This window comes from Aotus nancymaae, unplaced genomic scaffold (genome assembly GCF_030222135.1).
Source record: "Aotus nancymaae isolate 86718 unplaced genomic scaffold, 86718_ANA_hifiasm-v0.15.2.pri h1tg000124l, whole genome shotgun sequence".
NCBI lineage: Eukaryota > Metazoa > Chordata > Mammalia > Primates > Aotidae > Aotus > Aotus nancymaae.
Genome location: NW_026988539.1, coordinates 1,372,413 through 1,391,841, shown reverse-complemented (window position 1 = coordinate 1,391,841; position 19,429 = coordinate 1,372,413). Strand labels below are relative to the sequence as shown.

Genomic DNA, 19,429 nt, shown 5'->3' with positions numbered 1-19,429 from the left:
CGGAGGCGCTGCAGCCCCGCCCCTCTCCCAGCGCGTCTGCAAACTTGGGGGCGGGAGGCGCAGCCGAGGGTCTGACGGCTGCGGCGGGGCCTGGACGGAAGAGGGGGCGAGCCCCGGGGCGCCGCACGTGGACCCCCGGCACGGGCACGCTCACGTGCACCCGTCCTTTCACGCCAGCGCGTTTCCTGCTGCCTCCACCCCTGCACCACTCCACGTCCCAGACCCCGGCCCAGCCTCCCCGCGGTCCCTAGGCTGGGGGATCTCAGACAGGAGGCCAGGAGGAGGGGGACTTTGGGGCTGAGGCTTTGCCAGAGGAGCAGGAGTTTGCCAAGTGTTGTGGGAAGCGGGAAGGGTGCGCCAGGTGCGGGGCACGGCGTGTGCAAAGGCCCGGACACGTGAAACGGAGTGCATTTGGGGGGCAACCGGGAAGTCAGTTGGTGGAGAAAATTCAGAGATGGGAGGAAAGGCGAGGCTGGCAGGGATCATGAAGGGCGATTCTCCACGTCGGCCACTGGAGGGATGACTTGGGGGACCAGGGAGGAGGAGCAGGTGAGGGGGAGCGGCGGCCGGGACATCCGGGAGGTGGCTAGACCCGTGGCCTGGACTTTGGGGGGGGTGTCGAGTGGTGATCGATGATCGGTGGGGACCCTGGTGGCCTCACCCTGGGGAGGTAGAGACGGAAAAGGAACTACGGTGTGCAGTCGTGGAGTCTGTCGCGGCCGTGCCCGGAAGGTGGTGGCTTTAGGGGATAGCAGGGGGGATGGAAGTTTTGGGGCGGAAATCTGAAATGCCTGTGTGAGCACTAGATCAAGAGAGCTGCGGACCCAGGAGGCAGGAGTCCTCCGCGGCCGCCCGCTGCTTGGTGGTGGGCAGTGGTTGGTTGCACAGCGCCTGTGCCAGGTGTGGAGGCTGTAGCGAAGGCCTTTGGTGCAGCCTGGCCTCTGGAGTTCGCAGGGTGGGGGCTGCCCCGTGGCTGGGAGCCCGTGCTGGCGCCCCTGCCAGACGGTGACCTCACAGGTGGGCAGTGCTTGGGGAGACGCGGCAGCTGTGGGCGGACAGCAGAAGGTCACTGGAGGTCATGGCTTTGGCTTGAGGCTGGAGTCCTCTGGGGGTGGCCAAATGGACCCTTGGAGCCGGCCCGGCAGGTGGCTAGGGTGGGCAGCAGTAGAAGCCGGGCAGCCAGCACCCCCTGGCCTGGAGCCACTGGGTTGGAGGGATTGAGCCGGTGCCCGGGCACAGCCGCCCCCACAGGGCCTGGCCCCACCCGCCCTCCTCTCCCAGCACCATGGGAATGGGAGTTACCCGGCTGGAGGCTGGGGACGCCACCACCCCGTGGCCAAGGGCGTTGGGGCCCAACCCAGGAGCCGGGTGCTGCCCCACCCACGGGCCTCCTAGCCCTCGGAGGGCAGAGAACTGGCTGCCTTTGGGGTCACTTGGAACAGGTGAGCTGCCCAGCCCGCCGGGTGGAGGAGGGGAGGCTGTCACCTGGGCCCTGCCTCCGAGGGCCCTCCTGCCCTGGCCTCCTCCCTCTGTCTGGTTCTCACTCCCTCGTTGCTCTTTTGCCTTGGCTATTTCTGTCGATCTCTGGCGGTCCCCGGCGGTCTCTCCAACCCAGTACCACCCTCTCCTCCGCCCCCCTCCCTCCCTTGCTTCCGCCCCCTCTCTGGGGGCCCCCTCACTCCCCGGGGCACATTCCAGCCTCCTCCCCCGCCTTGCAGCCCCTCCCTGGAGCCAGCTGCCTCCTCGGGTGCCGGAGCAGAGGGAGTGGGCTCGGGCGGAGGTCGGAGGTCGGGGAGTGGGCGGGAACCGGGGAGGCCACCCCCAACCCCTCTGGAATGTGGGCGGAGCAAGGGAGGGAGACAGCTGGCTGCCTCGGAGGGCACACACCCCACACCCCGGACGCTACCCACACTCAGCCCTGTGGGAAAGCAGGCAAAACCAACGGGTACCGTCCCACTAGGGGGCTGCGCGGCCATCCCACACCCCCACCGGCACTCCCGGGACAGCCCTCCACAGGCCATGAATTTGTGGGTACGGCTGGTGTGCCAGGCTCCCAGATACATGAAACTCTCCCCACCCCCGACACACCCTATAAACCTGCCCCCAACCTCAATCCACCGTGTGACCCTAAAGCAAACAGCACCGCCTGGCTCAGCCACGGCCAAGGGCTCCCCTAACAAAGCCCCAGCCTGGAGAGTCATACCACACCCCACAGCTGCCACCAGATACAGAGAGCGCCCTGACCAGCTAGAGGGCAGCAGCCTCCCCCGCCACCCAACACACGCCTGGGCGGGGGCAGGAACACCCCAGGGCCTCCAGCCACAAACACACCCACTCACCCCTCAGTGCCCGTGATCCTCCGCTGCCCAGCCAAACTGGACTCCAGGCTGCTGGTCAAGGTGGGGGATGGGGAGTAAGAGGTTCCCAGGCCAGCCCCAGCCTATGCCTGCCAAAAGCCTTTCTGTTCACGTTGGAAATACAAATCAAACAGGAGAGAGCATAGGGGTAATTACTGTTTTTGTTTTTGTTTTGAGATGGAACCTCGCTTTGTCACCCAGGCTTGAGTGCAGTGGCACGATCTCGGCTCACTACAACCTCTGCCTCAGGGTTCAAGCAATGCTCCTGCCTCAGCCTCCCAAGTAGCTAGGATTACAGACGGGCACCACCACGCCTGGCTAATTTTGTGATTTTTTGTTTTTTTGAGACAAAGTCTCCCTCTGTTTCCCAGGCTGGAGTGCAGTGGTGCAATCTCTCTCACCTCAGCTGCTTGGGTTCAAGCAATCCTCCTGCCTCAGCCTCCCAAGTAGCTAGGATTACAGGCATGCACCACCACGCCTGGCTAATTTTTGTATATATATATATTTTTTTTAGTAGAGATGGGGTTTCACCACGTTGATCAGGCTGGTCTCAAACTTCTGACCTCAGGCGATCTGCCTACCTGGGCCTCCCAAAGTGCTGAGATTACGGGCGTGAGCCACCACGCCCAGCTTTACTTTTGTAATTTTAGTAGAGACAGGGTTTCCCCATGTTGTCCAGGCTGTTCTCAAACTCATGATCTAAGTTGATCTGCCTGTCTTGGCCTCCCTAAGCGCTGGGATTACAGATGTGAGCCACCACGCCTGCCATCAATTATTAGTGTTTTAGAGACAGGGTCTCACTGTCTTCCCAGGCTGGATCACAGTGACTCGATCACAGCTCACTGCAGCCTTGCTGGAACTCCTGGGCTCAAGCAGCCCTCCTGGCTCAGCCCCCTGAGCACCTGGGAATGGAGGTGAGCATTACTACACCTAGCTACCTTTGCTTATTTATTTATTTATTTATTTTTTTGAGACGGAGTTTTACTCTCGTCACCCAGGCTGGAGTGCAATGGCGCGATCTCGGCTCACCGCAACCTCCGCCTCCTGGGTTCAGGCAATTCTCCTGCCTCAGCTTCCTGAGTAGCTGGGATTACAGGCATGCGTCACGGTGCCCAGCTAATTTTTTGTATTTTTAGTAGAGATGGGGTTTCACCATGTTGACCAGGATGGTCTCGATCTCTTGACCTCGTGATCCACCCGCCTCGGCCTCCCAAAGTGTTAGGATTACAGGCGTGAGCCACCGCGCCCGGCTGCTTATTTTTTTTGTAACGACACAGTGTAGCTATGTTGCCCAGGATGGTATCAAACTCCTGGACTCAAGCGAAAGCCCTGGGATTACAGGCATGAGCCAACTCCCAGCCTGCATACGGGATGATTCCGTGTGGACTGCCACCTCAAAGAAGAGAACAAAGCAAGCCCCGGCGCCGTGGGGAGCTTGTCATTCGCTGCTAACTGCCCCAGCCGACTTCCTACCAGGCACCCCCCCCCAAGCCTCTGACCCTAGGAGTCGCTGCTGGCAAGCTCACCTCTCAGATGAAGTGGTAAGACCCAGAGTGGGTCCTGGACACCACCTGCCTCACAGCTGAGCCCCTGACCCTCAAGAGACTGTGGCTGGGCAGCCATGGGTGCCTGGACAGGTGTCCCCAGGCCCGTGTCCACCTGGATGTGGAACCCTCTAGGCACGCTGGGGTGGACAGGTGCCAGGTGCCTCTCCAGCAAGGTGCGACATAGGTGTCTTCACGGGTACTCCATAGGTCCAAGCCCCTGCGACTGCCTGGGGGAGGAGGGGATGCTCTCCACTTGTCTCACTCCACTGTTGCCACGGAGATACCTCCAGCCCCAGGCAAGGTCACTCTGGGCCTGGTTGTCTTTGCAGGAAACCTCTGCTCTTCAGCCTCTGTCAGGCACAGGAGCTGTAGTCCCATGAGAGGGGCCTGGGCCCCCGTGGGGGATCCCTTCTCCTACCCCAGGGCAGGGGCTCTTGCTAAGCAACATCTGAGGCTGCATAGGGTGGGGACTCCGGACCCCCCACCTTTACCCAGCCTCCAGGAAGGCAAGCCTAGACTTTGGTCAACTTTTTTTTTTGGGGGGGACACGTTCTCGCTCTGTTGCCCAAGCTGTAGTGCAGTGCAGTGGCTCAATCTCGGCTCACCACAATCTCCACTTCCCGGGTTCAAGCGATTCTCCTGCCTCAGCCTCTTGAGTAGCTGGGATTACGGGCACCAGCCACCACACCCGGCTAATTTTTGTATTTTTAGTAGAGATAGGGGTTTTCCATGTTGGTCAGGCTGGTCTCAAACTCCCAACCTCAAGTGATCCACCCACCTCAGCCTCCCAAAGTGCTGGAATTACAGGCATGAGCCACTGCGCCCTGCCTCATTTTTGTACTTTTATTAGAGACGGGGTTTCACCATGTTGGTCGGGCTGGTCTTGAGCTTTTCTGACCTTGTGATCCGTCAGCCTCAGCCTCTCAAAGTCCTGGGATTACAGGCGTGAGCCACCATGCCCGGCCTCTTGGTCAGCTTTAGGGTGTTTGTGGACCATACCGGGACTTGGGCATGTCTCAGACACCTGATCTTCAACACGCATGGGTGCACGTCACTGCAGGTCCATCATATGTGCCAGCTGGTCTTTGCCCCAGCAGAAGGGTCACCTGCATCTGCAGCATCTTTTGTCCTCTTTCCGTTACCGAAAGAGCAAACAGGTGTGTGACTCGGAGACAGGTCTGGGTCAGTCCCGTCCTCAGCCTCTCTACTTCGTGTGCCTGTGGCTGGCAGGACCTGCCATCTCCAGATGCCAAGTGCATGGTGTGTGACTCTGTGTCCAGCAGGTATGCAGCAGAGGTGTGAGTGTGCACCTGTGTGTGGCCTGTTGCCGGATGTGTGTGCCGGGGATGTCCCTCTGTGGCCCAGGCCTGGCCTTTGGGCTCCTGGGACGGCCTGGCTGAGGCAGGAACAGACAGGACCTCCCAACCTTCACATTCCTCAGCTGTGACTCAGGCCTGTGGGGAGAGGGTGAGTCACAGGGAAGGGAAGCCGTCCCACCCTGCGACCACATCGAGGAACAGAAGGGAAACTGAGGCCGTGGTGCAGCTCAGTCTGGCTTTCCTGTGTAGCAGGCCGTGAATCTAACGCATGGGAGGCCTCCCAAAGGACCTGAGATCCCACCCCCGGGCTCAGGTAAGAGCTGGGGGGAGGGGCAGGTTTAACCCTTCCTCCTTTGGGCTGCCCTGGCAGGCGTGGCTCCCGCTGACACACAGCACGTGTGCCCACCCCAGGGACATGAGTCACAGCACCAGGCATGGACACATATGCTCTGTGGGTCCCGGCACATCCGAGTCACGCACACCCAGCCCTGTCCCCCGCTGCACCCACATCCACATCCGGATAAGCGCACGCTTTGGAGTCCAAGCGCCCACCTCCTGTGCACACACAGCGCCTCACAGACGGGTTCCTGTGTCCTTGCACACGGGCGGGTGCCGGGGGCTCCGTGCACACACCTCCAAGACTGCGTGCGCGCCCCTTTCCGCCCTGCGCACCGAGAGAGGCCGGCCTGGGGTCCCTGCAGCACACACCATGCCATGTGCAATTGCACAGAGCCACACATTCGTGTCCACACAAGCTTGTGTCTCTAGTAATGCTCGTGTTTCCGTCTCTGTACCCACGAGCCCTCTGCCCACGGGCACACATGTGCGCCACACCTGGCAACCCGCACACCCGGTCTCTGCATCCCCTATCCTGACTCTGGGCCCCGCGGACTGGGGCCAGCTGGGCCGGCTGCAGCCTCTGCCAGGACGGTCCCATTTCCGCGCCCCCGCGGGGCGGCCGCCAGGTGCACGATCCCGGCCCCCGCCTGGCTGGGAGGGGGCGGTAATTATGCGGCCCCGGGGTTCCCCCCCACGCGCCTTTCATCCCCGGCCACGCCCGTCCCAGGCCTAGATGCTCTCAACCGCCTCCTGCCCGGTCATTAGTCGGGGTCGGGGGGAGGACCCAGCGTCCGGCGGGCAGGGCCCCGCGGGGAGGGCGGAGTGGTTGGTGCGGTAGCGAGGCGGCCCCGCCCCCGTCTCCATGGCGACGCCATACCGGGGCGGGGGCCGGGAGGAGTATCCGGGTGCAGGAGGCGCGCGCCCCCTCCGAGACCGCAGGCTAGAAAGGGGGCGGATTAATGAATGGGCCCACGCGGCCCGACAGACGCGCGGGGAGCAGGTACGGGGACTCCGGCTGATCCCCGCGCCTCGCCGGGGGGGGGGCGAGCCCCGTGCATCGGGCCCGGAATAGCAGCCTCCTGTCTATTTTGAGCCCCTCCGCTGGGGCCGAGGAGCGGGTCGGCGGGAGGCTCGGGGTTGACACACGGGCTGCGTCCTCGCCCTGCGAGAGCGGGCCCCGCGAGGACGGGGCGCAGTGGCGGTGGAGCCCTCTCTCCCACGCGAGGCCGCGCCGCGGGCGTCTGCGCGGAAGGGCAGCACCGGCGCCCGACCCAAACGCCCTGGACGGAGCGAGGCCGCAGCGCCCCCTCGTGTCCGCAACGGGCAGCGCGCCCCGGTCCCTCGGATCCCTCGTGGACAGCGGCCATCAGGGGTGGATGACGAGGTCCCAGCCCCCTGGGACCCCCAATGGGGCCACAGGGTAGCGGTGAGACACGTGGGAGGCACAGGTGCACGCAGACGCAGGTAACCTCAGAGGCACAGGTAAGGACACAGGTCCATACCTGAGACCCGGCTCACAGTGCTCCGAGCAGATGCAGAACGGCAGGTGTGCGCAGGTGCGCGGCCACGCCACCCTGGGAACCCGGGACGGCTGCGGGCACTCACGGATCCCGCACCCAGGAACGGGCTCGTAGTAAGCGCTTAATAACTAGGCGCTGGCAGAATGAATGAATGAATGAACCCGGTGGTTCACAAAACCAGGAAAAGGCAGAGGCTCACAGAACCAGGGAATGATGGGGGGCGGGGGGCGGCAAGAATTCTTTAGGGGCCGCTGTGACTACCCGGCATCCCCTCCAACTCCCACCCCTGCCCCGCAAAGGGCTGCTCTGGGGCAGTGAACGTCCCACCCTGACTGCTGGGGCTGGGGGCAGATCAGAGAGAATGGGCCTGAATTGCTCCCGGGCTGGGCACGCCCGGCCCGCGTCTGGGGCTCCAGTGGGTGGGGGGCCCCTCCCGCACGGACGGCAGGCGCAGAGGAGCTCAGTGCTGATGTCTCTCTCCGCTCCTTTAATAACCACCCTGCGTGAGTGGCTGACGCAGCAGCCGACTGCTGCTGACGGGGAGTGGGGCGGCTGCAGTGTGGGGGGCCGAGGTGCAGAGGGGGCGGCGATGAGTCACACAGCTGCTGCCTGGGGGAGGGGGTCCTTGGGCCCACGAGGGGTCCCAGGGACCTTGTTACTGCAGACAGTGTCTCTGGCTACCCCTGTTTGCCGGGTCACCTCGATTCAGTTGAGGGTGGGAGTGAGTCTGAGGCCGGGAGTGGGGCTAGGATTTCCCTGGGGTGAGCAGCAAAACGGGGGGCTCTGTACCCTCATTCCCCCACAGTTTATCAGCAGAGGGTCAGCCCTCCGAAGACTTTCCGGGGCAGAGAGGCAGGGGTGCGCACTAGCTTTTTCCACCAGGGCCGGGGGAGGGGGTCGGCATGAGGTGAGGTCTGGGCGAGGAGCAAGTGGTGGTCACAGAGGGCCCCCCAGAAGCTTTCAGGCAAGAGTAGGGACTGAGGGTCCTCGCAGAGCTGGTTCTCCTGATGGCGGAGGTTTTGAGACTCTCCCTCGCCCCAACTAGGCTCAGCAGTGGAGGCCCGTGGAAGTAGGGGCAAGACCCGGGTGGAGGAGCAGAGTGGGCCGTGGGTGTGCAGCACGGTGGGAGGGGAGGCCGAGGGCCCGGCTGAGTGCTGGGGTGCAGTGGGGACTAGGGGTGTCTGCCTGCACCCGACAGCAGGGACGAACAACAACACTATCTGGCATGGCGAGTGTGGGGGTGTGGACGATGCCTGGTCGTGAAGTCGCGGTTCCGGTGGGAGTTAGGCTTGGATCCGGGTTGGAGTCTGTAGGCAAACTGCGTTTCATGAAGTTGGGGTGCACCAAAGTGTGGCAAAGTAGGAAGAATTAGGATTGCGAATATTGGGGTTCGCATGAATGGGGCTCTCTGTTGGGGTTTGGGTGGGCATGGGGTTGGTGGCAGGAATGGGTGCTGGGAGAACTGGGGCGTCGGTTGTATTGGCAAGAATATCAGGACAGATGTCGGGGTTCAGATGAAGTTGGGATGTCTGAGAGCAGGGGCTTGGGTGCGTAGGGGATCTGGGTAGGTTGATGTGTCAGGACAGCAGGAGCACAGGCAAAGTGAGGGTCCCAGTGACACCCAGCCGTTCCCACGAGGCCAGAGGTTCCGAACCCGGGCTAGAGGCCCATTTGTTCCCCGCCGCAGGTCAGGGGGCGGGCACGCGGAACTGGGTCAGCCCCGCCCCGCCGCGCGCCAGCCACGCCTCCCCGAGCGCCGGAGGGGGGCTGCGGACCGGAAACGTGGCCAATCGCCGCGCCCGACACCAGAGCGCAGGAGGGGGCGGAGCCGAGATAGACCAGGCCCCCCACCATATGAATATAAGGCGCAGCCGCGGCCTCTCATTGGCTCAGGAGGTGCAGGGGGTGGGACCACACGGCGCCTTATATAAGGCAGGGCTGCGGGGCGCCCCCCCCTCACTCGCGCGTTAGGAGGCTCAGGTCGTTGTGGCGTGCCGTGTTCCCGCTTGCGTCAGGGACCTGCCCGACTCAGTGGTGAGGGCCCTGGCGGCACCGGCTCAGAGGAGCTCGGGGCGGCGGGCGGCCTGCGGCGGCCAGGCGAGACGGGGCCGCAGCGGCACGCCCCTGGGAGGGGGCGGTGCCGGGGCGGGCCCGGGGTGGAGTTCGCCCCGCCGGCGGCGAAGGGCAACGGGAGATTGGGCCGAGCAGTGGCCAGAGGGCCTCTCCCCGCCGGCCCGGGCCGCCGGTGACCGGGTTGCTGCTGCAAAATGGCGGCCGCGAGCCTGAGGCTGCGCCCAGCGAAATGGCGGGAGCGCCGAGTGCCCGGATGGAGTGGCGCAGGGTGCGCGCGGGGCGCATGCGCACGCGGCGGGGGCGGGGCCACGTGGCGAGCCCAGTCTCCAGGGCCAGTTTTCCAGCCGTGGTGTTGGAGGTATCCACTCACCAACGCTTTTGCTTCCCGAGCCGCAGTTTCCTTCCTTTCCCATTGTGATTGAATGAGGGAAAGGACGCCCTCGCAAATTTTGGCTAGGTGTGCCCCGTTCTAGTGTGGTTCCCCGTTTGCCATGTCGTGCTTTGCCCCCAAAGTTTGGTCCAAGTTGGCACACCCCCCAGTGCCAGACTTCCAAGTCTAGTTCTCAGAGCCACTGGGTGGTGATCATTCCCAGCCAATGAATACTTCGTCTGTGTGAGCACTGACCGCCCCCTTAAATAGCCAGTTCTCTTAAATGCTAATTATCCTGCCAGGAAAACCTGCCTCATTACTTCCGGGGCCATCCCTTCCCCATTCCCGGCTGAGGTCCTGTTTATAAAAGTCAGTCCTTTGCCCGAGGTGTCCCCCAGGACGGGGCGGTCTCCTTGACAGCCAGCCCATCAGTCTCAGGAGGCGTTTTACAGTGAACAGAAGCACCCTCTGGTCCAGCAGCACATCAGCTAGTTAGGATAGGAGTTGGCACCAGTTCCGAAAGGGGAGAGGCTGAGGGTGCAGTCCTGCTGAGGGCACAACTGGAAGGCTGTTGGGGAAGGGAGACACCAGAGGTCCTGCCCGTGGGGAGGACTGTGGAACTGGGTGCGGCCTGCCTTCAGTCTGGGGGGAGGGTGGGGCTGAATATGACTGGATTCAGTGTGGTAAACCAATTTGAATTAAAAAGTCCTAGGTGGCTGGGTGTGGTGGGTCATGCCTGTAATCCTAAACCTTTGGGTGGCCAAGCCGGGAGGACCACTTGAGCCCAGGCGTTTCAGACAGCCTGGGCAACATTGTGAGACCCCATCTCTACAAAAATAAATTTAAAAACAAAAAATTAGCCAAGCGTGGTGCTGCATACCTGCAGTCCCAGTTTCTTGGTAGGCTGAGGTAGGAGGATTGCCAGAGCCCAGGAGGAGGCGGAGGCTGCAGTGACCCGTGATTGCACCACTGCACTGCAGCCTGGGTGACAGCTAGACTCCCCCAACCAAAAAAAAAAAAAAAAAAGTCCTAGGTATGGGTCAGGGATAATGAAAAGTAAGAAAAGTGATTTTGTAATATGTCCCGCAAAGAACATATGTCATTTACATAAAATAGGAAGAGGGAAGAGGTGGTGAGAGAGGACCCCTGTTGAGGATTTCATTGGTGTCTGCCACAGGCCGCCATGGCATCAGATGAAGGCAAGCTTTTCGTTGGAGGGCTGAGTTTTGACACCAATGAGCAGTCGCTGGAGCAGGTCTTCTCAAAATATGGACAGATCTCTGAAGGTGAGGCTGGTGCTGGGCCGGCGGCCCAGGGGGCTGGCTGGTACTCCTCCCTACCTGTAGGGACAGCTGGGTGCTGACTGCAGACCTCTCTCCCCTGCACAGTGGTGGTTGTGAAAGACAGGGAGACCCAGAGATCTCGGGGATTTGGGTTTGTCACCTTTGAGAACATCGATGACGCCAAGGATGCCATGATGGCCATGAACGGGAAGGTGAGGATCAGGGTGCTGAGCGGGAGCCCGGCCTGAGGATGGGGCACCCACCTGCTAACCTATGCCACCCTCTGGTCTCCAGTCTGTAGACGGGCGGCAGATCCGAGTAGACCAGGCAGGCAAGTCGCCAGACAGCCGATCCCGGGGGTACCGCGGTGGCTCTGCTGGGGGCCGGGGATTCTTCCGCGGGGGCCGAGGACGGGGCCGTGGGTTCTCTAGAGGTGAGTGCTATGAACGGGCCCCTTGGGGACGCTGAGAGGCACTGCTGGTGGGATCTGGTACTGATTTCTCCTTCCTGTATGTGCAGGAGGAGGGGACCGAGGCTATGGGGGCAACCGGTTTGAGTCCAGGAGTGGGGGCTACGGAAGCTCCAGAGACTACTATAGCAGGTGAGGGTGGAGTCAGCCTGGGCACAGGGGTGGCTGTGGGGTGGCCAGCTTCAGGCCTAGGTCCCTGGGAGGCCTGAGAGGAGGCTGGCTGGGCAAGGAGCAGAAGCGGCAGGGGCCCCAGGCCGGGAGGAGAGGGGACCGCTTATAACAGTCGCAGAAGTTGGAGGGCCTGAGTTTTGACACCAATGAGCAGTCGCTGGGGAGGGCACAGCTGGTGGGGTTTTGGATTTCAAAGACTGCCCTGCTAGGATCCTTGCCGTGTCCCCAGAAGGGACGGCTGGCCTGGGGGCTGGCGGCTCAGCCCGTTGTGGCAGAGCAGAAGTAGACATACTCTCCACACTCATTTGTGTGTGTCCCGCAGCCGGAGTCAGAGCAGTGGCTACGGTGACCGGAGCTCGGGCGGGTCCTACAGAGACAGCTACGACAGTTACGGTAAGTCACGCTCCGAGGGCGCCACGCTGATGTGGCCTGCGGTGGGAGCTCAGTGCACTTTGGCGCCCTCTCCAAGCGACTTAGGCTGGACACTCAGACCTTGTCAGTGCGCTTGCCCATAAGGGACGCATCTGTCCTCTCAGAGCCATTTCTACTGCAGGACACAAGAGCAAATGAGACTGACCAAAAAGGCAAGGGAGAGCGAGGGCCGCCGGCAGCCAGCGCAGGTGCATGTGTGGCCGCCGGCCTCCCCGGCTGTGGGGGGTGGTTGCGCCCCGGCCCCGGCCGTGCCCGGTCTGGCCTCGGGGGTGAAGCTGCCTCTGGTTGCTTCAGTGCCTTTACACTGTGCCTGCTTCTTGTCCTCAGCTACACACAACGAGTAAAAACCCTTCCTGCTCGAGATCGTCCTTCCAATGGCTGTGTATTTAAAGATTGTGGGAGCTTCGCTGAACGTTAATGTGTAGTAAACGCACCTCCTTGTATTCCCACTTTTGTAGTCATTTCGGTTCTGATCTTGTCAAACCCAGCCCGACCGCTTCTGACCCCAGGATGGCCTCGTTATAGACTTTTTTTTTTTTTAAGGAAGTGCTGTCTGTTTTTAAGGGTTTTCAAAACATTTGAAAAGCACTTCAGATTTGCTTTTTCTTTTGACCACGAGCCATGAGTTCCAAAAAAGTCGTCGGGGGTTGTGTGGGGTTTTGGTTTTTTGGTTGCATTGCCTTTTTTTCCTTTTTACTGGGCTTGGCCCCGTGAAGTGGGTGCCCCATTCACTCCTCTCAGATCGAAAGGACTGTGAATCCGATCTTGGTCGGAAGCTGAGCAAGCTGTGGCTTTTTTCCAACTCCGTGTGACATTTCTGAGTGTAGCGTGGTAGGACCCTGGCAGGCGTGGCAGCAGCTGCCCTGGAGCCCCAGCCCGTGCGCTCATCTGTGCTGTGCACCCCATGATAGACGTGCAAACGTGTCTGAGAGGTTCTTGAAGATGTTTATTTATATTGTCCTTTTTTACTGGAAGACGTACGCATACTCCATCGATGTTGTATTTGCAGTGGCTGAGGAATTCTTGTACGCAGTTTTCTTTGGCTTTACGAAGCCGATTAAAAGACCGTGTGAAATGAACCTTGCTCTGACAATTCCCTTGCATTGCACAACACACTTCCCTGCTGCAGGCTCCTGCAGCCAGACCTGAGCCAGAGAGAAAGGAGAAGGCGGAGGAGCAGCGGGGCTGCAGGCGCTCTGTGGGGCCTGCAGAGAGCTAGATGAGGGAGGCACAGCAGACTGGCGCTGGTCAGGGTAGGGGAGCCAGGCGGGGGACGGGAGCGGGTAGCTCAGGCCAAAGGGCAGCCCCGGGAGGCTTCTGGCAGTGGTGGCCAGAGGGCTGGACTCTGTGGGCAGCTGAGCAGGGACAGTGGACGTGCGCCCGACGCTGGCCTGGACTGCCTCAGTCTAGAAGCAGGCCAGAGAGCGGAGGCACGTGGCATCCCAGGGCGACCTAGCTAGTTCTGCTGTTGCTTGACGAGTTCTGAGCGTTCTCTGCTAGCCTATGGAAGCTGCAGCCCTCGGAGGACAGAAGTGTTGTGCGCCCAACAGAACCCTCTGAGACGCAAGCTGCTCCCTTGGCTAGCTCATATGTGGAAATAGCCCTGTAATTCGAGGTAACTCCTTCCGCTCGTGTCCACATCCCTCTTGTCGAGAGCTCATTGAGTCATGTGCCCGGGGAATGTTCCTGTGACTGTTTTTTGTTTTTCCTTTTTTTAAAAAATTAAGGTGGAACTAAAGTCAGGCCCTGCCATTATATTCCCCGCGTGCAGCCAGCACAGCCTGGGCCCAGTCATGCCTGGCTCAGATGAGGTCCCTTAAGCAGGATTGGAGACCAGTGAACGCCCCCGCCTTTTGGATTTTTTGCTCATCAATTGACCGTCTTTTCCAGACCTCTTAAGTCACGCTCTTTACTGTAGCTTTCTCTGATGTCTGTTGCCGCCATTAGTTTTTTTCCAGAGCCCACACTGGCCCACGCAGCTCCATCCCATGCAGGCAGCTGGCTCTGGCTGCGTCCCCAAGGTGCAGGCCTGCCCTGGGCACGCTGGCCCGTGACGGAGCCTGAGGTCACGGCCCCGTGACTAGCCTGAGACCTTCCTAGGAGCTGTGGATGTTTCCGGGGAGGCTGGGAGGGGCAGCTGTGAGCCCCGTGGAGGGCATCGGGAGTAACGCTGCTTTGCTTTGGCAGGTTGAAGGGGCCCGGCCAGGACTCGGGGAAGGGTGGCCTGAGATCAGCGATGACTTCTGGGGTCACTGTCCCAGGAGGGACTTCACCTGGAACAAGAGCTGGAGGCAGCCGCTTGCCCCGGAGGTTTGTCCCTTGTAAGTGCTTTCGGGAACAGTGGGATGTGGGCTGAGCCCTGTGCTGGGCGGCACCTGGTCGTTCCAGTGAGTCCTGCTGTCCCGCACCTGGGTGCAGGGCAGCGCCTCCCTAGAGTACCTGGTCCGCCGGCTGGAGCGTGCACCTGTTCTCCCTCCCTCCCCGTTCCAGGAGGCGCTTAGCCAGAAAGGTGCAGGCCCAGGGCCTCAAATCGCTCCTGGAGGACCGGCTGCGGTGCGCTGGCGGCTTTCGGGGCGGCCAGACCTTGCCCACAACGGTGGAGCCCTGTGAAAATCGGATTTGAATAAAGGGCCACGTGTGCACCGAGAAAGACGAGTCTGTGGTTTAGGGAGGGCTGTCGGGGTCGGAGCGGGGCCACGGGGAGAAAAGCCCGTGGTTCAGCGGGCGAGCCACGAGCCGTACCCGACAGGGAAGACCGCGCGGGGCTGGCCACAGAGGGGGTTCGCAGCGTGGACACGACGGCCGGACGGGGGTGGTTCTGAGGCGCACTCGGCCTTTGGGGAGCGGTTGCCGCGCAGGTGCTGTCAAAAACCCCGTCTGGGGCAGAGCCCCGGGGCACTTGCAGCAGGCTGGGGAAGGGGGCGCCTCCTTCCTGGGCTCTGAACACCTCCGAAGCGTCCTGAGTGTTCCTGAGGCCGGGAGAAGGGGCGGGGATGAGCGGCCCGAGTCCCTGAGGTCGGCGCCCGCCCCGCCAACCCTCTTTCCTCGGAGACCGCGCCCCGCGCCGGTCTGGCGTTCTTGGGTTCTGCTTGCCGGGGCTCCGACGGGCGGGGTCCGCGAAGATGAGGCTCAGCGGCAGTCTTGCGAGGCACTCTGGGTAGCGCTCCGGCTCGCCCGGCCGAGGCGGGAAGGGGGCGGGGACGGGCATCAAGCCCCGCCCCTGCGCCCCATTGGCCGGCATCGTCCCCGCGTGCCTGACTGACGGCCACGCTTAGGGGCGGGGCACCGCCACCGCTTCCACCGGGCCATGGGGCCGAGCGTGTTGCCGCCGCCTCTGCTGCTTCTGCCGGTGCTGCTGCTGGCGGCGCTGCCGTGCGGTGCCGAGGAGGCCGCGCCGCCGCAGCCCGCGCAGGCCACACTGTCGCCGCCACCGGCCGTGACGAACGGGAGCCAGCCCGGCGGCCCGCACAACAGCACGCACGCGCGTCCGCCGGGAACGTCGGGTTCGGTGCTGCTGCGCTCCCTCTACGTGATCATGGGCTTCTGCGGCCTTGCCGTGCTCTACTTCCTCATCCGGGAGTTCAGGTGCGTCAAGCGCACGCAGAGCGGTCGCCCAGCCGCGGCCAATCAGCGCGCGCCTCCTGTGTCACGTGCGTGACGGGCCCCTCCCTCCCTGCTGGAGTGGGTGTGGGTGGGGTACAGTCCACGTGACTCGCTCGCTCTTTATGCTGTGGCTGGGCTCCCGGTTGCCAAGCGCCGCTGCCTCTTAATTCGTGGGTTTTCCAGATGGAGCCACCGATGCCAGAGCGTGCCGGGCAAGGGTCAGGCCCTGGCGGGGGCGAGGGGTCCCTCTTGGTTCCTTGTCGCCGGCTGCCCATCCTTGCTCTCCTTTTCCTGCCTGCGGCCAGGGCCCTTCCGGGGACCCAGAATCTTTTCTTTCGTGCTTCTACCCACTGAAGCTGAGCCGTCGCCAGGGTCGGCCGTGTTCCCGCTTTGGGTGCTCCCACAGCCGGGGAGATGCGGCTGCGTCCACAGACCCTCGCGGGGGACCCCAGCTGTAGGCAGCTATTGCCTATTCAGGCCACCCCGGCTTCCCTGGCTTATGGCCCCAACCTCTTCCGGGCTCCTGACTACCCATTGTGGCTGCTTCTCCCGGGTGGGTTTTTATCACACATCGAGGACCTTACCCCTCTTGTCCATCACCACCGTGGCATGGTCAAGCTGCATTTTTTTTTATATATAACTTTTTTTGTAGCGTTGGTGTCTCGCCGTGTTGCCCAGGCTGGTCTCGAACTCCTGGACTCAAGCGATCCTCCTTTCTCGGCCTCTCAAAGTGTTGACGTTATACATGTGAGCCACTGCGCCTGGCTGTGCTGCATTTTAGGGGCCCTGTGTAGAGCCTCCCCTGTGCTCCACACCCCTTTCAGTGGGAGCATCTGCTGCCTGCTCTCCCCTGCCTGTGTCCCGGGCTCTCTCTGCCTCCCCGGCTGCTTTGGCCGCCAGGGGCTTGGGGCTGAGACAGCTTTCCATTTTGTTGTCTTGGGCAAAGTCTCCCTACTGTGTGAGCCTCACTCTTTTCATCAGTGCAACGGGAGTGATGTCCGCGTGCCTCTCTTGGGGTCCTGGCATAGGAGAGATAGCAGGGCCTGCTGGGGACGTGTCTGCTCACTGTCGCTGCCATGGGAGTGAGTGGTAATCATTTGGCGATTAGGACATGAAAAGCACAGCAAGACCAGGGGGGTCTGCAGCAGGTGCTGGGGGGGTCCGGTAGAGGACGCCAGTGAGCGTCCTGAGGGAAGGAGGCGGCAGGGCTGGCAGGGACGGCCCACTGAGTGTGCCTGGACCTACTTGCAGATTGAAGAAGCCTCAGCGGAGGCGATACGGCCTTCTGGCCAACACCGAGGACCCCACCGAGACGGCCTCGCTGGACAGCGATGAGGAGACGGTCTTTGAGTCTCGGTCTCGGAATCTGAGATGGTGTGCAACCCTTCCCCAGCTCTGGGACCTTGGTGGGCTGGCTGGGCTGAAGACTCCAGAGGATCCGAGGACTCTGCCAAGTGATGGGGTGGTTCCTGTGATCACAGCTGATCGATGGGTGGTCGGGCTGTGGCCCCCCGGGGCAGGGCTCATCACTTCTCCCAGCCTCCATTTACCACCTTTTTTTTTTAGGTTAAATTTTTATTTATTTATTTATCTTTGAGATGGAGTCTCGCTGTCTCCCAGGCTGGAGTGCAGTGGCTAGATCCTGGCTCACTGTAGCTTCTGCCTGACAGGTTTCAAGCGATCCTCCTGCCTCAGTCTCCCAAGTAGCTGGGATTACAGGCGCCAGCCACCATGCCTGGCTTATTTTTTGTATTTAGGAGAAACGAGGTTTCAACATGTTGGCCAGGCTGGTCTCGAACTCCTGACTTCAAGTGATCTGTCTGCCTCGGCCTCCCAAAGAGCTGAGATTACAGGCGTGAGCTACTGCACCCAGCCTTTTTTTCTTTTTTGAAGGTTTTGGGTATTTTTTGAGACGAAGTCTCACTGTCGCCCAGCCCGGAGTGCAATATTGCGATCTTGGCTTACCGCAACCTCCGCCTCCCGGGTTCAAGCAGTTCTCCTGCCTCAGCCTCCCAAGTAGCTGGGATTACAGCCACCTGTCACCACACCCAGCTAATATTTGTATTTTTAGTAGAGACAGGGTTTCACCATGTTGGCCAGGCTGGTCTCGAACTCCTGACCTCAGGTGATTCACCTGTCTCAGCCTCCCAGAGTGCTGGGATTACAGGCATGAGCCACTGCACCCAGCCTATTTTTTTTTTTTTTTTTTGAGATGGAGTTTTGTTCTTGTTGCCCAGGCTGGAGTGCAGCGGCGCGATCTGGGCTCACCATATCCTCCGCCTCCTGGTTCAACTGATTCTCCTGCCTCAGCCTCCTGAGTAGCTGGGATTACAGGTGCCCACCACTACACTTGGCTACTTTTGGATATTTTTAGTAGAGACAGGGTTTTACCCTATCGGCCAGGCTCGTCTCAAACTCCTGACCTCAGGTGATCCACCCTTCTCAGCCTCCCAAAGTGCTGGGATGACAGGTATGAGCCACCACTCCCGGCCGCCTAGTTTTTTTTTTCTTTAATTAGAGATAGGATCTTGCTCTGTTGTCCAGGTTGGTCTCTAACTCTTGGACTTAAGTGAGCCTCTCTTCTTGGCCTCCCAAAGTGCTGCGACTACAGGCATGAACCACCGCGCCCGGCATGATTTCTTGCTTCTCTAAGACGGGAAAGCAGATGCAGGGCTTAGGGTACTGGGTGCTTGCTCTGCGTCCCTCCCTGACGGACGGGGTCCAAGTCAGGTGCAGAATTGACCACAGGCTGCTTCTGAGTGGGCAGCGTGGGAGGGCCTCTCCCTGTCAGGTAGTGGGGCTGAGGGAACAGGAGGGACAGAGGCTGAGGCCTCACAAGTGTCGGGTGGGACTGGGGTAGGCGTGGGTGTAGAGGCAGGGGTCGGGTGTTGGCGGGGTCCTAGGCAGGGAATAATGGGTCTTTTGTGCTGCAGTGTGGTTTCTGTGGCGACCGTGTCCTGCTGGCATATGGCAGGCCTGAAGGCTGGGACACCAAGGGGCAGGGTGGCCTCTGACTTTCCGAGCCCCCAGGGAGGGAGACGTGATCCCTTCCCAAGGTCTGACCCCATCCTGGGAACCCCTCCCAAATTTCTTCCACCTCCTGGCTGGGGGCCCCTTCCCCAAGGTGGGCAGGTGAGCAGGGCCCAGGAGGCCAGGGGAGGCAGGGTGGACCCCGGTGGACTGAGGGTCCTGGACAGGCTGTCCACTGCTGCCTGACCTGTGTGAGCCTCTGCCCGACGACAGGCGGGCCCTTCACTCCTCACCTCTCGCCCTTGCACCCCCCACTTCCAGATGCTGAGCCAGGGAGGCAGCCTTTCCATGAGAGAAGCACAGGAGACAGGGCCCACCCAGTGCCTGCCTCACCCAGTGCCAGCCTCACCCAGTGCCAGCTTGAGAGTCCTTTTGGACCCTGTGCAGCCTGCCCTCCTGCTGCCGCCTGCGCCCGCCACCAAACTGCACAGCCTCGCCTCCCGGATGCCACCCCAGCCTGACTGAGGGTCCCGGTGAAGACCGGAGGGGCCCTGACAGCCACTGCCCAGGACTCTGAGGCCACCTTGCCTGACTGTGACTTGTGCCTCTCTCCTGCCTCCTTGGGGACATGGCAGCCCTGAGCCAAGGCTGGGTGGGCAGGTGACCCAAGGGACCTGTGTTGGAACACTTTCCTGCTGGGCTGGAACAATAAACAGCCATGTCTGCCCCTGGTGCTGACCTCATGCCACCCCCAGACCTGTGCATACCGGTGCAGCCAGTGGCAGGGGGGCTCCAGCCGGACTCAATTCCCCATCTGCAACCATGCTTGGGTTCCCCAGCCTTGCCTCCATGTGAGGAACCCATGTGGTAGACAGAAGGGGGACGCGTCTCCGGCTGCCTGGGATGAGGCCCTGCCTGTCAGCACCTGTACACCCTAGAGAGAACTCCTAGTTATCTGGCAAAGCCCCTGCTCCAG

General features: G+C 61.5%; 2 protein-coding genes and 1 long non-coding RNA gene across 5 annotated transcripts; all 3 read left to right on the top strand.

Annotated features, from left to right (window-relative positions):
- The first annotated feature begins 292 nt into the window (after positions 1-292).
- On the top strand, positions 293-5,908 carry LOC135272695 (uncharacterized). The gene is made up of 3 exons (XR_010340690.1): positions 293-549; positions 3,170-5,536; positions 5,635-5,908. It is a non-coding gene; the product is annotated as an uncharacterized LOC135272695 (long non-coding RNA).
- A 3,099-nt stretch (positions 5,909-9,007) lies between these two features.
- Positions 9,008-14,530, top strand: CIRBP (cold inducible RNA binding protein). 3 transcript variants are annotated; one of them, XM_012435941.2, is made up of 7 exons: positions 9,008-9,116; positions 10,703-10,811; positions 10,914-11,020; positions 11,103-11,241; positions 11,328-11,409; positions 11,771-11,841; positions 12,208-12,959. In XM_012435941.2, exons 2-7 carry the CDS (start codon positions 10,709-10,711, stop codon positions 12,222-12,224), a joined length of 519 nt encoding a protein of 172 aa, XP_012291364.1. In that variant the 5' UTR covers positions 9,008-9,116; positions 10,703-10,708; the 3' UTR covers positions 12,225-12,959. The 3 variants fall into 3 exon arrangements, 2 of the variants coding, with proteins under 2 accessions (XP_012291364.1, XP_064227307.1); XR_010340689.1 differs by lacking the exons at positions 9,008-9,116; positions 12,208-12,959 and adding exons at positions 14,068-14,190; positions 14,371-14,530; XM_064371237.1 differs by lacking the exons at positions 9,008-9,116; positions 12,208-12,959 and having other exon boundaries at positions 11,771-12,097.
- Positions 14,531-15,187: 657 nt separating this feature from the next.
- Positions 15,188-19,192, top strand: FAM174C (family with sequence similarity 174 member C). The gene is made up of 3 exons (XM_012435935.2): positions 15,188-15,465; positions 16,735-16,857; positions 18,775-19,192. Coding segments are annotated over exons 1-3 (402 nt in total). The 3' UTR covers positions 18,776-19,192.
- The last annotated feature ends 237 nt before the right edge of the window (positions 19,193-19,429 follow it).